At 45.7% G+C, this 18,374-nt stretch overlaps 1 protein-coding gene across 1 annotated transcript in view; it reads right to left on the reverse strand.

Annotated features, from left to right (window-relative positions):
• The window catches only part of LOC149441825 (uncharacterized), a 216,114-nt gene that overhangs the window by 97,359 nt on the left and 100,381 nt on the right, over positions 1-18,374 (reverse strand). The window contains 1 exon segment of the mRNA XM_089656862.1: positions 6,243-6,474. Coding sequence (XP_089512988.1) covers positions 6,243-6,474 — 232 coding nt within the window.

Here is an 18,374-nt window from a genome sequence, read left to right on the forward strand (position 1 = left end):
GGCCCTTTCCAAAAACACAGCAGCTCAAAAAAGCCTAAATGTGAACGTGTCCCATAGGGAGCCATGTTACGTTGTTGTGCGATTCTGAAAATAAAAAGTACTAACATACACGCTGGTGAGAATGGAGCCTGAATAATCATTCCTGTAAAATATCTACCTTACACGGCTACCAGGGAAATTCATATATAACACAAGATAAGGAAGAACAAATCATTCTAGTTCTTATGGAACCAACACTTTAACAAAGATATTTTATTACATATAGAAGACAAATTAAAACAGATTCCCTCTGAAATCAAATCTTTTTGATGAAGAAAATGTAAAAATATTCTTTAAAGTATAAAAATAATATCAATCCACTCATAATGAAGATGTTAGACATAAATGACAAGGATGTGATGGTCACAGAGGAATGGTGGTGGAGATCTCTCACAGTAAGAACACTTCCTTGAATGGTTCTATAAATAAAGAATGAATCCTGGAGGGAATAAAGCTGTAAAGCAATAAATAATATATAAACTGGGCCATCCACTTCATCCATAAAGACATTGTGATTGAAGATCTTCTAGATCACATAGAAGGAGGACTCATCCATGATTTCATACATTTGTTTGGAAGGATAGAACAATCCTCAGAAGGGAACATGTAGGATGACAGGAAAGGCTCCTGACTGGTGAGATCCTCCAAACATAATGATGACATCCATGAACTGGAGCGAGCTCGTTGGGGTGATAAAGCCAATCTGGAAACACTGTGTAGACGTTCTCCAAGAACTCAGCACACTCCAGGTGTGGAGAAAGTCTCCAGGTGGGTTTAGCCTGTCATTTATCATAGATACAAACACACTGTAACCGGGATGGATCACTATGCCATTTGCTCTCTTTTTTAGTCTGCTGGCATAGCTGTGTCCAAATTCGATAGATCTGTACCTATGATCCGCTGTGCTTTATTTCTCCTCCTGAGACCGACACTTCCTATCCTCCACCCTACAGCCATCATACTACACTGCAGTGTGGATGGGAAGAATACTCTCCATGGTGCAATGATAGAAACTGACCAGAATTCCTGGACACCAAAACACCAATCATATGAATGTGGAACTCTTTGGCGTAATCCTCTTTGGACATACTGCAAAAAGTTCTGCAATGCCTTCTCTTCTCACCTTGGAACTCCTATCTGAAGATATCCGCCTGTAAACTTGTACACAAAGGGCATTTGCTCTGTCAAAGATCTGCTGAACAACACTTACATAAGAACGTTTCAGGATCCCAGCCTCACTTATTTTCTGGACCAGAAAGACGTCTACAAATTCCTCAGAATTAGACATATGCTACCTCACCTGCACTGGTGTGAGAACACTCAGCCCATGGGCCTCATAACACTCTTCAACAGCTCTACACCTTCCAGCTCCCATCTCTCTACCTTCTACCACCTACTCCAAAAACAAACTCATACAACCAAACTCCCAACGATGGGATTCTGGAAATCGGAACTTTAATTCTCTATCTTTTGAAAAAAAAAACAATATTTTCTCATTTCTGTTATAAACAATATCCAATAAACTCAAATTTTGTCATAAATTTAGGCCAACATGTTTTTTGCTATATGTCTCTGATAAAAAAAAAAAAATCTCAATAACTGCATAATAATTGCTTTGTGTAAAAGTTATATCATCTACAAACTATGGAATTTACACAGCTTTTACTTTCTGACTGCCATCACATTTCTTGAGGTGCTAAAATACCCGGATAGTACAAACACCCCCAAATGAGCCCTTTTTGGAAAGAAGACACCCTAAGATATCTGCTGAGAGGCATGTTGAGTCCATGAAAGATTTATTTTTTTCCACAAGTTTTTTTTTGTACACAAAATTGTCACTTAAATGACATATTGCTCACACAAGCCATGGGTATATGTGGAATTACACCCCAAAATACATTCTGCTACTTCTACCAAGTATGGGGGTACCACATGTGAGAGACTTTTTGGGAGCCTAGCTACATACAATGGTATGAAATCCAATGACCACTTTGAAAGGTGCATAACTTCCTCATTTCACTTCCTCACTACCTATCACAGTTTTGGATGCCCTGAAATACCAGGATAGCACCAACCCCCCTCCCCAAATCACAGTTCTGATATACATATCTGGCCAGCTTATTGGGGAAAAATAGTTTGAATGCAAGGTGGCCTAAAAATTAATGAGGGACTCATCAACGCAGATTTTTTTGGTGGGGAGTATAGACATCTGCACATTTTTGGTTAAGGTGATTTACAAGGGGACGAATTTTGTGGAGCCGGTCAAATTCGTCAACCCGAGGATGACAGATTGTATTGTCATTGAAATGCATAAACACATTATACTCTCATATCTATGCCTGGCCATGACAGCAGAGAACATGGCATATGATGAATCGGGTCTGCGGACCAATACAACCGCAATTCATTTTTCTTAGTAATGCCCATGTTGAGGGTTAGGCCCAAAAAAACCTTAAATTCAGAAAGCATAATAGGTTTCCATGCGAACAGTCTGGCAAGGTTTGAATTCGGGTTGGTGGTGATAAACTGTTGTGCATATAAAATGCTTTTATCCGCAATCAATTCATACAGATCTTCCGTGAAAAACAGCTCCAAAAAATCAAGGGGAGGAGTTAAATTTTCTGTGTCCACCTGAATTCTGGGTTGGGCAGTGAATGGTGGAAGTACGGGTGCTGCAGAATTTGTGGGCTGCCAATCGGCAAGCATACCCAGAAGGATACTAGGGGCTCTAGGGGCCTGTGTGTGAAGTTTTGGTGGCTTCGGGACACTACTTGTACTCACCACTGCACCAGCTTGTACTGCACTTATGGGACTCACCATGTCACCAAGTCATACTGCAGTGCTGCTATGTAAAAGACCAGGATGTACTAGGCCGCTGGTGATCGCCATTCATGCGGCACTCTGCTGCATATGAGAGTCATCATGCGATTGTAACACCTCATCACCCTGAGAATGGGGTCGGGTACACCTGACCTTAGCAGGGACCTCTCCTCCATCATCTATGCAATCTGTCAGGGTACCACTGTTGTCTACAGGTTCATATTCTGTGGCTGATTGTGTCAGTGAGTCTTCCCCTTCACTCTCATCTGATATGCTCAGAATCCTGTAGGCCTCTTCACTGGAGTACCTTTCGCTGGACACTAAATATATAGGTACCTAGTGCAATTCATAGGAAAAAGAGTGCCTGGCTGTCAGGGACTGCTTGAACCACTAAAAAAAATGTACTTGCAAGTGCTAGCAGAGATCAGGCCTGATTCTGCCAACACTGCGGTTTTGTGTGCAATGTATCCTGTGACAGTGACCTACTGACACTGCACTTGCTGGGGGAGAAGGGGGGGGAAGCGTAGGGGCTAAACACAGGTGCTGGCAGGTGCCGAGGCTGATCCCGCTAACGCTGCATTTTTGGGGACGCTATACTAATGTGAACGCTGGCATATTTCTGATCTGATCAAAGATATTGATCCGCTCAGACACTATACTAGCAATGGAGGTTTATTGTGTATGTGAGCGTGTTCCTGGCAATCAAGGGGTTAAATGTGATGACTGATGTAGTGACGGGCAATCTGATGCTATCTGGGAGGGATGCTAACTGACACTAATGCTATCTGAAGTCGCTGGTGACACTAATACAGTGATCAGCAAAAAATCTGTACACTGTACTAATGACACTGGTGACAGGGCAGCGAAGGGGTTAACTGGGGGAGATCAGGGGGTTAAATGTGTCCTAAATGTGGTTTTACTGTGTGTGTGTATTGCGTGGATCTGCTTTCTTCTCTCTCTGGGACAGAATGCGCTCAGAGAGAGAAGATGTCATCATTTCCTGTATCTGTATAATGGAAACACAGGTACAGGAAGATCTCTGATAGGGCAGGGATCGATCATCAGATCCGAACATCACTGGCCTGAACATGATGATTGATCGGTCAGGAACTGAATCACGGCAACGGCAGGTTGGCGTGTGCACATGTGCCCCCCTGGCAACTGCGGGAGCGCAAATCACATACATATATATACACATGATTTTGTGCAGGGAGTCCGCACTGTAGCAGTATTTCTGCTATAGGGGGGACTTAAAGTGGTTAAAGAAAGTGCGGCGCTGTATTTCTATTTATTGACATTTTTGCACATTTATATGAGTATGTTCAGGTGTGGGCAGCATTTTTTCAGTTGAATTCACTGTTAAGTTGGTTTTTGATGATTGATCACCTTTTTTAGCTGCTTGTGGGAATACTTTGTATTATTTGTGTTCCTCTTCACTAGTGTACCTTTCCAGTTCCTGTGTTTATAAATATGGACACAGAATGATCTCTGATTCTGTACAGGTGATCAGCAGGTCCAGGTGATCAGCAGGTCCAGGTCAGAAATCATTGGCCTGGACCTGATAATCGGCTTGTGATGTACTGAATGACAGCACAGTCAGGGCGGTGGGCTCACACGTGTACATGTACTGTATGTGATCTGGAACAGAGGGACTGCCCTGCCGCAGTATAAGTGTGGTGGTCGGTCCTGAACTGGGTAAAGTCAGTTTGTTTGCCGATGATCTTTTACTTACTTTGGTCCAACCCAACACCTCCCTGCCAGTCCTATTCTCTGTACTCCATACATTTCCCTTTCCTCTGTAAAACAGAATGATAGTTTCCTTGGCCCACCTCCTACCTGGATTATTTGGGCATTCATCTCCCTCGCTCGTACAACACACTCCATGAGGCCAACTACATCCCCACTTTCAGATACTTGAGAGTCCTACTTCTGTCCTGGACTCATCTTCACCTCTCCTGGATAGGGAGGATCAGTGATGGAAAATTGGCCTTTTTACCAAAACTCCTTTACTTGTCCTGTACTCTTCCCCATCCCCACCCCCATCAATCCCCATCTCCTCCTATACTCTGAAATCTTTTTAAAATCAGGTCTTGTGATTCAACTGAGCAGACAAAGGGCCACGAATCCCAAGACATGCTATGTATATACATAAGGAACAAGGAGGTTTGGGTGTTCCAAATGTTACTAAATATTTCTTGGTGCCCAGATTACCCCACTAACCCCCCTTTACACCACAATACATGGCTCCTTATGGGCTGACTTAGAAGCATTGCTCTGTTCTCAAACTTCTCACCATTCACTCCCATGGAGTCCTCCTAAATCCAGACCTACGTCTATCAGCCTCTTGATGGGTCACACACTCTGCACCTGGAACTCTAATAAATATTCCAGCAACTTCATATCCCCTCACTTGCCTCTCTGTCCTCTTTTGGGTGATCCTAAAACGGTTACAAACGTTACTAATCTGCGCTCTCCCCGGAACCCTCGGTACATCTTAATGCCTTTGCAGCCCCCAGGCCTCACAAGTTCCCAATATAAATTGTCACACATTCCATACCCTGGACTTTGTCTGCCCTTGTACTACATAGCTGGGGGGAGATCTAGAGGAGATTGTCCAATCAGATTGTATAGGAAGGTATTATAATGAGGGAGGTGTGGTCCCAAGCGGTGAACACGCCCTGTCACACCCCCTTCTGTGATACAACAAGGAAGTAAAGGCTTCTGGGAAGTAGCCTACAGGAAGTGGACAGGAAATGATGCAATCTGAAAATCCGTTCCAATAAACTGACAGACAAGTGATGGTCCTGTGGGTGAGGGGAGTGGAAAGCCCATCGGGACGGCCGGGCCAGAGATGGCATCAGAGAACGCTTCTGTGTATTATGGGAGGGATATTCTGCCCGAAAAGGGGAACTTCTCCTTTAAGTATGAACCAAACTGGTCACGTCTGGGTGAATGATGGTCCATTCATTCAACAATTTATAGACTCAGCCAATCACAGGGCAGGACTCCATTTTTATTCTTCTCCTGCCATCAATAGTCAACCCGGTCCCACACTTCATCCGTGTCTTTGGGGGCCTCTCATCTCCTTATCAACTGTTCCTTCCATGATGAAGATCAGCCATGGAGTATATCTGAGGTGTATATCAGGGTGTGCTTCTTCCCCACATGAGAGCTGGGATGTCCAGCTACATTCATCTAGAAGACATTTCCCGCACTCAGGGCACTAATACACCTCCAGGGTTGTGTGGGACCCCTGATGTACAGGAAGACAGGACTTCAGTGAGGAACATTTCCCTCACTCAGGACAGGAAAGTGGCTTCTCCTCTGTGTGAGATTTCTTATGCCTGGAAAGATTGAAGCTCCTTGAAAAACATTTCCCAAACTCATGATAGGAATATGGCTTCTCCCCCGTGTGAGATCTCTGATGTTTGTAAAGACTAGACTTGCCTGAAAAACATTTCCCGCACTCAGGACAGGAATAAGGCTTCTCCCCTGTGTGAGATCTCTGATGTACATAAAGACTAGACTTCCGTGTAAAACAGTTCCCGCACTCAGGACAGGAAAATGGCTTTTCACCCGTGTGAGATCTCTGATGTCTGGAAAGAACGGACTTCTCTGAAAAGCATTTCCAGCACTGAGGACAGTAATACGGCTTCTCCCCCGTGTGATATCTCTGATGGCTGTAAAGACTGGATTTATGTGAAAAACATTTCCCACACTCAGGACAGGAATATGGCTTTTCCCCCGTGTGAGATCTCTGATGTGTGTAAAGATTGGACTTCTGTGAAAAACATTTTCCGCACTCATGACAGGAATATATTTTTTCTCCTGTGTGCAGCCTTTGATGTGTGACAAGATGTGATTTTGATACAAAACATTTCCCGCACTCAGCACAGGAATATGGCTTCTCACCTGTGTGACATCTTTTATGTCTATTAAGTCTGGATTTATAACGGAATCCTTTCCCACACTCTGTACAGGAGAAGCTCTTCCCTGTTGGAGGGCCGGCCCGGTCCCGCACAGTCTGAGGTTCCTCAGGATACGTGGAATCCGATGGTCCATCTACACTGGGTGGTGCCGGATGGACATTGGAGGGAGCCGGGTTTTCTCCTGGACTATACTGTGTGATGTCCTCATCTTCTACTTTCCAGTCTGGAGACAAAGTGAGACAATCCTCGGAGGTTTTCCTCATCTCCCGGCCATGGACTAAAATACAAAGACAAAGAGGATTACTAGACAGGAGCTGATTGGTTCCCCCAAACCAGGACTCCGCCCACATCAGGCAGCTTGCTCTCTGAGGAGCTTACAATTCCACCCTCAAGGGAACTAGGAAATGGCTCCTCTGATCTCCTACCAGGTCATTTCTTTATTCATGGACCTTAGTCAGAGAGTGAGGAAACAACCAGAACTGTCTTTTATAGGAGGGACAGTGATGAGGGGATTATAGGACGAGGGTCCCCACCCCCTCTATCACTCATCGCCATCTTCCCAACACAAGAAGTACTGCACTTCCTTATTTACTCCATGATTTAGTCATGAAGAACAGCGGGGCTGAGCCCCACCAGAGGTCAGAGAGTGAGGATGGGGGGAGAACAACCAAGATGAAGACTGGACTGATCCTGAAGACCACCATCATTGGGGTATTGACTCCTCCCTCATTATCACTTTCTGTTTAAGGGTCCAAAGTTGGAGGAAGTTATCACATTATTATCACCATGTAAGAGTCTGTGCTCCAATCACATCATCCGATATAAAATGTCCAGCTGGTAGGAAATGGGTGTAACAAAGGAGAATCTATATTATGTGTATATATAGCAGTGGGGGGAGGGGGGAGAGAAGAAGTCAGGAGTATGTAATGTACAACATAGAGTATATAGTGCAGGGGTCAGGAGTATGTAATGTACAACATGGAGTATATAGTGCAGGGGTCAGGAGGATGTAATGTACAACACAGAGTATATAGTGCAGGGGTCAGGAGTATGTAATGTACAACATGGAGTATATAGTGCAGGGGTCAGGAGTATGTAATGTACAACATAGAGTATATAGTGCAGGGGTCAGGAGTATGTAATGTACAACATAGAGTATATAGTGCAGGGGTCAGGAGGATGTAATGTACAACATAGAGTATATAGTGCAGGGGTCAGGAGTATGGAATATACAATATAAATTATACAGTGTAAGGGTGAGGACTCAATATTTTGGTATTCAGTAATCAGTGGAAGCCTAAATGTTTACTGTAGACAAGTTGCAGAGATCCCACACCGCTGCCTCCCATCTCCTGAGACTGCACTCAGTGACTTGGGTCTGAGACACTACAGACATATCCCTCCACCAGGCACAGCCAGCAGACTACAGAGAAGGTCCCCTGGAAGAGTCAGGCACAAGGCAGGAGACCCCAGTCACATGTCCTGGGTGACTACATTATGCAATGCTTATAGGAAAAATCAACATTTTTCTGCCAGCTGAACCCCAGAACCTCCATAAATCCAGTCTAGATACATAAATTGTGTCTGCAGCACAGAGAAGGAAGATTATCCGAGAGAAATCCAGGAATACAGGACGGGGAACACAGCTCAGGAAAGTGACCAGGGGATTACAGGCTGATATCACCCAGTCCCCGCCCTACTCTGGACCAATCAGTGAGCAGTATGGGTGGAGGAATGGATTTAGTGTTCATGACCCACCTGTGCTGATCTCTGTAGGAGTGTCCTCCTCTATAAATGTCCCCGTTATTCCATCCTCCTCCATAGACTGCTGATCATCCCTCACATACGCCTCTTCTTCTTCTGCTTTCACCTCAAATTCTATATCGATTGGATCTCCACTCTAAATCAAGGAAAGGAGAGAAAATATCATCTGTAAAATGTAAGATTTATGATTGTGACATCACACACAAAATCCACACATTGTCTCCCTTCACAGAAGCAGATCACATGTGATATGTGGGTACATTTCCCCTAAATACCGCATGCCATCCTGAAACTGTCCATTTCCTATCCCGTGTTGCGGTATTGACCACAAACACTGAACACGCTCAGTAAATACCGCATGAACAGGCGTTACATTCACAGAAGGAAATAAAGAATGAAATGCATGCGGTCATTAATTAGTGGTGGAGACATGCGGCATTCAGGAAATGTGTACTGCTTGGTAAAGAGTGGGCGGCCGCTGGCATCCTTAACAACCGGTAAACAACATGGTTGTTAGGGAGCGAGCGGCCGCCGTGTCCTAACCAACCGATAAATAAAAAAAATTACCGGCAACAAAATATTAAGAAAATGTTGTAGGGTCCCCCCCTGGGGTCTGGTATGGATTTTGAGGGGGGACCCCTTGCCAAAATGAAAGAAACACATACCAGACCCCTATCTGAGCATGCAGTCCAGCAGGTCAGGAAAGGGGGGGATGAGCAAGCGACCCACCATCCTGAAACATACCAAGCCATGTGCCCTTAACATGGAGTGGATGCTCTGAGGCAGGGGGGCTTTTCTCCCTCAGAGCACCTTGTCCATGTTGATGGAGATCAGGGACTCTTCCCCACAACCCAGGCTAGTGGCTGTGGGGGTTTGCAGGCAGAGGACTTACAAAATTTAGCAAGGGAGCCCTCAGATCCCTCACCCCATGTGAATGAGTATGGGGTACATGGTACCCCTAATTATTCACCCCCAAAAAAGTATTCTGTTATATAGACAGCAGACAGTTTATGACAAGTCCTTTATTAAAAAAGAAAACTAAAGCAAAATGTCCCCCCGGTGTAGATCCATCATCAATCACGATGCTCGCGGTCACCGCTGACTCGGAAAGAAAAGCTCCGCTCCCAATGAAGACTCCCCTCTGTCTGACAGCTCTGCTGCCTCCTGCCACTAAATATACTAAGGGACGGTGCCACTCGGTGACGTCACTGACCGGGGCATGTTGTATTGGTGATGTCACTGACCGGGGCATGTTGTATTGGTGACATCACTGACCAGGGCATGTTGTATTGGTGACGTCACTGACCGGGGCATGTTGTATTGGTGACATCACTGACCGGGGCATGTTGTATTGGTGATGTCACTAACCGGGGCATGTTGTATTGGTGATGTCACAAGAAGGCAATGACAGCGAGTATCGTGATTGGATCATCGATGGATCTACATTAGGGGGATATTGTTCTTTATTTTTGTTTTTTCAAAAATTACTTCCAGTGTTTTCTTAAACTACTTTATTTTGGTGAATGAATAGGGGTACTATGTACTCTATACTCATTCACATTGTGGGGGGGCTGGGATCTGGGGGCCTCCTGGTTAAAGGTGACTTCTAGATTCCAATAAGGCCCCCACAACCACTGCCCAGGGTTGTGGGGAAGGACCCTTGTCCCCATCGCCATGGGGACAAGGTGCTTTTGGGAGGATAGAGCGTCTCTGCCCTGAAGCACCCACCCAATGTTGAGGATATGTGGCCTGGTATGGTTCAGGAGGAAGGTGGGCACTCACTAAGGGTCTGGTATTGATTTTGGAGGGGAACCCACGCCTTTATTTTTATTATTTTGGCATCGGGGTTCCCCTCAAAATCCATACCAGACCTGTCACAGCTGTCAGCGGGGAACTTGGCGGCCGTCCACTCCTTGTTTACTGGTTGTTGGGGACACTGGCGGCTGCCCTCTCCTTAACAACAAGCTATTTACAAGTGTTGCTAAGGACACCAGTGGTAAATTACCCGCAGGATTCACTACTAAAAAACAGAATGCAGCATCTTACTACACACTGGGATACGGGAAGATACCGCTTTGTGATTGGAGCCCATAGTCTCTACAAGTCCATGTTCTAGATTCTCCATCCCACCAACCTTGTAATAGTGAGGGATGGTGTGACCTTCCTGTGTGGAATCCCGGGAATACAGAGGACAGGGACATCTCTCTCGTGGGTTCCTGGTATTAGGTGGCTCCATCATATCCTTGTGTCCTTCTGAAAACTCCTCCATCACTCCATACTCCTCATCCTCCTCTTTATACTCTTCTTTAACATCAATATTATCATCCCCGAGGATTCCACTCTGAAAGATATAATAAAACATTCATTGTAACAAACATGCTGTGTATAAATCACAACTACCAATAATTGTCATCATCTACCTGATGATGGTGAGGGATGGTGTGACCTTCCTGTGTGGAATCCCGGGAATACAGAGGACGGGGACATCTCTCTGGTGGGTTCCCATGACTGGATCCATCTGTAGGAAACACACACACTGACTGAATCCATTGTTTCTATGTGTTTATCAGATGATGGGGGATCTAGGTGGATCCTCCGTACTGCTCTCTCCTTTACAATAAAGTCTCCTCTTACCCGGTGATGTGAGGGGCGGCTGATTGTCCATCATGACGTCCTTGTAGAGATCCTTGTGTCCTTCTAAATACTCCCACTCCTCCATGGAGAAATAGACAGTGACACCCTGACACCTTATAGGAACCTGACACACACAATGATACAGTCACCATCCAGACACATCCCTTGTCTGTTACTGGAGAATGTCCCAGAATTCCCGGCACCGCTCACCTCTCCTGTCAGCAGCTCCATCATCTTCTTGGTGACTTCTAGAATCTTCTGTGTCTTCTGTCTTGTAGGGATCAGGGATGGAGGTGGGGGGATGGTGATGGGATTCTGGATTCTCGAGGATCTTGTGGTCATACGATGAGATCTCCTTCTGGTGTCATTGTCGGTAGATTTCTTCATGACTCCTGTACAGTTCTATGTGATACAAAGATAAATCTCACTCTCCCATAATCCCTCACTTCTATGGTCAGCTCTAGATTTATTCTCCAGCGATTGGCCACAATGTGCCGACTCAGCAAAGGACAGACATCTCCATCCAATGATATGATGACAATGGGGTCAGATTTATAGCTCCTTCTAGAAGTCATATAATAGAGTCACTAATGGTTTACTAGTAAGGCTCACTGACCCACCAGGAAATGTCACCCATGGATTTAGTGGTCAGTGGGCGTGGCATGCTGGTAATCATGGGTCTCTCTGATTGGACTAAAGCTGAGATTGTTCTCTTCTATAACCAATGCCGCCATCTTGTGCTATAACCAAATCTCATAGAGTCCGGACACTTTATGTATTCATAGTACTTGTGTGGATGTCGTTATTGATTACAGAACATCAGAAGACTTCAAGTGACTCTGAATACCTCCCAGTGTACAGCCCAGTCAGATTTAACCCCTTCATTACACTCACCTCTCCAGTCAGCAGGCTGAGGATCTCCAGGGTGAGCTTCAATATCGTCTCATTCCGGGGAAATTCCTTCCTTACAATCTTCACAAAACCCAAAGTCTGCTGATTGTCCATCATGACGTCCTTGTAGAGGTCCTTGTGTCCTTCTAAATACTCCCACTCCTCCATGGAGAAATAGACAGTGACACCCTGACACCTTATAGGAACCTGACACACACAATGATACAGTCACCATCCAGACACATCCCTTGTCTGTTACTGGAGAATGTCCCAGAATTCCCGGCACCGCTCACCTCTCCTGTCAGCTGATGGACCATCATGGTGGTCAGTTCCAGAATCTTCTGCTCTTTCTCCCTCTCAGGTATCAGAGAATGAGATGGAGGCACCATGGTGAGGCTCCGGGTTCTGCTCCATCCTCCTGAGATTGGCTCCCCACTAGACTTCTTCTTTACAACATAATCCTACAGATCAGGAGACAAATAAAACAATATCAACCACCTGACATCATCTAAATGTGTGCAAAAATAAAATGGTCTATTGACCAGAATAGACAAGAGTGATGTCATGTGACCTCCCAGAATCCTCCTCACCTCTCCGGTCAGGTCTGTGTTTTATTAATAGAGATCAGAGTGATGTCATGTGACCTCCCAGAATCCTCCTAACCTCTCCGGTCAGGTCTGTGTTTTATTAATAGAGATGAGAGTGACGTCATGTGACCTCCCAGAATCCTCCTAACCTCTCCGGTCAGGTCTGTGTTTTATTAATAGAGATGAGAGTGACGTCATGTGACCTCCCAGAATCCTCACCTCTCCAGTCAGGTCTGTGTTTTATTAATAGAGATAAGAGTGATGTCATGTGACCTCCCAGAATCCTCCTCACCTCTCCGGTCAGCAGGTAGATGATCTCCAGGGTGAGGTTTAGTATCTTCTCAGTCATGTGACTCCGGTCCTCCTCCATCCTCATTGGTGCCATCATGTGATCTATACAGGTCTCCTTGTAGACGGATAACTTTGGGAAATGAAAGTAAGAATGATTTGGATGGTATTGGTCACACAATAATAGGATGTGGATGTGAGGGGGGAATAGGAGGGTTGCTGGACATTGAAGAACTACTCCCCCCATGGGAAGACATTTAGTTTGGGCTGTTTAGTGTTTACTACAATTTTGGGGTCCGGGGCCCCTTTTCTCTGTTGAGTTTGTTTGGTCTCTGAACTGGTTTGATGAGTATTAGATCTGCAGACAAGGAATGATAAATCTGATCCTTCCTATGACTAGTTTGCTCTGAGGCAGTGCTGTGAGGTCAATGTCGGCTCATCATGCAGGGATGGTCACTTTACATCGCCCGACGCCCGGGACATGTAGTTCTGGGTGCCGGGCAAGTATTGTTTTTATTCTTTATCCCTGCTGAGGGCAAGCCACAGGGCTCTCCTTTCAGGTGCCAGCCTCTGCCACCCCGTGTGTGTGAACCTCTCCTGTACCTACTATGCTTTCCCGGCTCCTCTTGCCCATCTGTGGGCCCGGGTCAGCGGGTGTCGGAGGGTAGAGGGGATGGAGGAGAGCGATCATGTTCACTCCCTTCTTGTCCTGACCCAGAAGTGATGTTATGACAGATTTCCCGACCATCGAGGACGGCAAAGAATGTAATGCGGTGCGATGTGCTCTACATTACATCCAGTAGAGTACAGGGGAGACATTGGGGGTCTTTTAGACCCTGGATGTCTCAATAAAGAGAACCTCTCATCAAAAGTCATCACATAGAGGACTTTGTCCCCTTAAGTAAATTTTTTTTTTAATTGTAAAGAATTAAAGTTACACCCAAGTACATAACTCCTCCCTTTAAAAAATGTTGAGGCCCCCCCACCCCCACATATATGCACGCCCAAATGTAAGAGCACACGCTGGAGCGCCTACACGTGATAACATTGATTGTGATACACGTTACATATCGCCGGTCACACCAGAATGAGAGGATAATTCTAGGAGCAGACCTCCTCCGTACTCTATACTGATGACCTAGAAGGGGCTATAAATGTGTCACCTATAGATAATACCGGGGACTAAAGGTTGTCACCATTTCAGCACACACAACTTAAGGTTTGACATGTTGGATATCTATTTACTCCCTGCAACCTCGGCTTTTATATTTTTACACATAAATGGGTCATTTATTGCTTTTTTGTGCCCTGAAATTAACTTAAGTATATTTTTTACTGAAATTTGGCATTTCCTAGACTTTGTGATAATATTTTGTGACATAAAAAATTAGAACTGCCGCTATTTTATTCTCTAAAGTCTCTACTTTCAGAAAATCGATATTTTGGGGGTTTTGTGTCATCTTCAGGATAAAATGATTTTTTTAATGTGTGCAAAAAATGGCTCTGGGAGTGAAAGGGAGAAAGGATAAGCTGGACACTCCCCTTTCCTGAGGAGCAGCCAATCGGTTCTCATTACACTGCAAGGTCTCTCCCCTCCCTGCTAGTCCCCGGGTGCAGTGCTGGAGACAGGCGGGGGAGGGGAGGAGGAGATAAACAGAACAATGTTACACATATTACACATTTGAGTTGCTATAAAGCCCCTTTCATTTTTTAAAGCAGAAAACATTCCTAAAAGAGCCTCAGATTTATATACATTTGTTGTAAATAGGAAATAACATCTTATTACCTCCTCTGCTGCCACTTCCACCAACGTCTCCTCTATACTTCTTCCCGCCTCACCTCTCATCTGGAACTTCCTGTCAGTACCTGACATCACTTCCTGTCTGCATTCCAGAGAGACTTCCTGTCTGGGTAGAAGTGAGATCCCCACCTTGTGGAGCTCAGAGGAACTGCAGCCCCGAGATCCAACCCATAATCCCCATTCCCGTATATTATGTACCTTACAGGGATACTATAGGAGATTAAACATTACTGAATAAAGGAAGAAGAAATAAATGTAACTCTTATGTAACCAACTGTTCAACAAACATCTCTTATTACATATATTATTTTTACAGTATTTATAAAGCACCAATAGATCGCTCAGCGCTGTACATTACAAAGGGGGACAGAACATGTGACAGTACAATACCAATACAATGCAAAACATGAGGGGTTTGAGGGCCCTGCTCTTTCGCGCTTACAATCTAGGAGGGAGGGGATGGAGGTACAGGAGGAGATCGCTGTGGGGGATGGAGTGGTAGGAAGAGCGGAGGAGATCGGCAAGTTAGCAGGGGGTGGGGTAGGCTTCCCTGAAGAGGTGGGTTTTCAGGGTGCGCCTAAAGGAGAGGAGAGTAGGTGATAGTCTGATGGGTTGGGGTAGGGAGTTCCAGAGGATGGGTGACACCCTGGAGAAGTCCTGGAGGCGGGCATGGGAGGAGCAGACCAGGGAACTAGAGAGAAGAAGGTCTTGTGAGGAGCGGAGTGTGCGTGTTGGGTGGTACTTGGATATTAGGTCGGTGATGTAGTTCGGGGCAGTATGGTGGACAGCTTTGTACATCAGTGTTAGGATTTTGAATTTGATACGTTGCGCAATCGGAAGCCAGTGGAGGGATTGGCAGAGGAGGGTGGCGGAAACAGAGCGGTTGGAAAGGTGAATGAGTCTGGCAAACGTGTTCAGGATCGACTGAAGCGGGGATAGCCAGCAGTGAGGCAGACCAGTGAGGAGGGAGTTGCGGTAGTCGAGTCGTGATATGATGAGGGAGTGGATGAGCTGTTTAGTGGTTTCTGGGGTTAGGAACGTGCAAATTTTGGCGAGGTGGAGTCTGCATGAGTTACTTAATGATTGGACTTGGGGCTGGAAGAATAGGTTGGAGTCCAGAATGACACCAACTACTCTGGCCTGCGGGGCGGGTTTGATAATGGCGTTGTTGGATGTGATGGAGAAGTCAATGGGGGGGGGTGTCCAGGCTGGGGGGAAGACAAGAAACTCGGTTTTGGAGAGGTTCAGTTTAAGGAAGTGGAGCGACATCCAGTCTGATATGTCGCTCAGTAGGTGTGTGTTTCGGGCAGAGACCGAGGGGGTGAGGCGAGGGGTCGAGAGATAGATTTGTGTGTCGTCGGCATAGAGGTGGTAGTTGAAGCCGTGAGAGTGTATGAGTTGGCCAATGGAGGAGGTGTAGATGGAGAAGAGAAGGGGCCCGAGGACAGAGCCTTGAGGGACCCCAACAGAGAGGGGGAGAGAGTGGGAGGTGGTAGCATTATAGGTAACACTGAAAGAGCGTTGTGACAGGTAGGATGAGAGCCAGGAGAGAGCAGAATCTCTGAGGCCGAGGGAGTGTAGTTTTTTGAGGAGGAAGGGGGGTGGTCGACTGTGTCGAAGGCCGCAGAGAGGTCAAGGAGTAGGAGCACTGAATAGTGGCCATTAGCTTTGGTGGTTAGCAGGTCATTGGAGAGTTTGAGTAAGGCAGTTTTGGTGGAGTGTAGGGGACGGAAGCCGGACTGTAGGGGATCGAGGAGGTTGTTGTCATTGGGGTGAGAGCTTAGGCGGGTGTAGACTAGGCGCTGAAGGAGTTTGGATGTGAATGGGAGCAGGGAGATGGGTCTGAGGTTGTTCGGGTCATTGGGGTCCAGGGAGGGCTTTTTAAGTATGGGGGTGATGTGTGCATGCTTCAGAGGGGAGGGGAATGTGCCGGAGGAGAGGGAGAGATTAAAGATGTGGGTGAAGGAGCGTAGGATGGAGGGGGAGGGAGGTCGTAGGAGTTGTGAGGGGATAGGGTCGAGGGGGCAGGTGGTGAGGTGGGCATCAGAGAGGACCTTGGAGACTTGCTCGATGGTAGTAAGGTCGAAGGTGTGGAGTGTTGAGGGGGCTTCAATATGAGGAATGTTGGGTGGGGTGGAAGTGGAGGTCAGAGCAGTGGTGGGGCTGTGGAAGAGGGGTGATGAGGGGGTAGCTGTGTGAGAGGGGATGGGGTTGGAGGGAGTTTGAGCAGTGATGAAGTCCCTGTGGGTTGTGTCGAGGGAGAGGGGTGATGAGGGGGTAGCTCATATAGAAAAGTTTTACAAACACAAAACACAAAATACAAATGTATAGCTAATGAGACAGATCCCACCAAACCTGATCCTTCCAGGGAAGAAAATGCAAAAATACATCCTAAAGTATAAAAATATATATCAATCCACTCATAATGAACATCATCTTCTGGAAGTGTCTGCAAATCCATCCATTTCATACACATTTAATTTTTCATTTTCTCAGCAGATCTCCTGCAGCTTATTAGCTCCCATTTCCCTTTCTATGTCTCAGCGGATCTCCTGCATCCTATTAGTACCCATTTCCAATTTCATACTAAAGTCAATAACCTCCAATAGGTACAGGTAGCATCCTAGCAACTGACAGATTAATATTCAGAATTATATTCCAAATGCAAAGATACCAAACATGGCAAACCCTTGTCACCCAGGAGGGAAGAGACTGCTTCTTCTGTCTTGTAGGCACTAACATAGTGATGTAAGGTCTTGTGTGACTCATATTAAAATGATCTATATGAATATATACTTCATATTAATGTGCCCAGTTCCTGCTGAAGTTTATGAATTGTATGAAAAATGACTTGTGGAATGTACGTTTTATAGCACGCTCTATCTCTTATATCCTAACAGGTCATGACTGAGTTATTGTTTTGTGATCAAGCAGAGGAAAGTGGTTTTCCAGCAGACCCCCTGGAACCAGACTAATTAATGGTTTACAGCCCTGGAGATGATCTATCTGTGTTTTATTTATGATAAGAGATCCTGTTGACCTCCGTTCAACATACAGCTATGCATTCCATGTACAAAGGGAGGACAGGAGAGAATATGGCTGAGAACGAACAAGATGGCTGTCATGTACAACGTCCGTGTCTCTATTGCACACAATCATCACAGAAGGAGGTCCTGATTTCTCTATATAAATCTATTTTTCACTAGAGGGGTCCACAGAAGGAGGAAGGAGGTCCTGATTCCTCTATATAGATCTTTATATCAATAGAGGGGTCCCCGTCAGGAGGAAGGAGGTCCTGATTCCTCTATATAGATTGTTATATCACTAGAGGGGTCACCGGCGGGAGGAAGGAGGTCCTGATTCCTCTATATAGATCTACATATCACTAGAGGGGTCACTGGCAGGAGGAAGGAGGTCCTGATTCCTCCACAAAGATCTATATATCACTAGAGGGGTTACCAGCAGGAGGAAGGAGGTCCCGATTCCTCTATATAGATCTTAATATCACTAGAGGGGTCACCGGCAGGAGGAAAGAAATCCTGATTCCTCTATATAGATCTTTATAACACTAGAGGGGTCCACAGAAGGAGGAAGGAGGTCCTGATTCCTCTATATTGATTT

This window comes from Staurois parvus, unplaced genomic scaffold, assembly GCF_062004578.1.
Source record: "Staurois parvus isolate SC_StPar_1 unplaced genomic scaffold, SC_StPar_1.0 ptg000942l, whole genome shotgun sequence".
Classification (NCBI taxonomy): Eukaryota; Metazoa; Chordata; class Amphibia; order Anura; family Ranidae; genus Staurois; species Staurois parvus.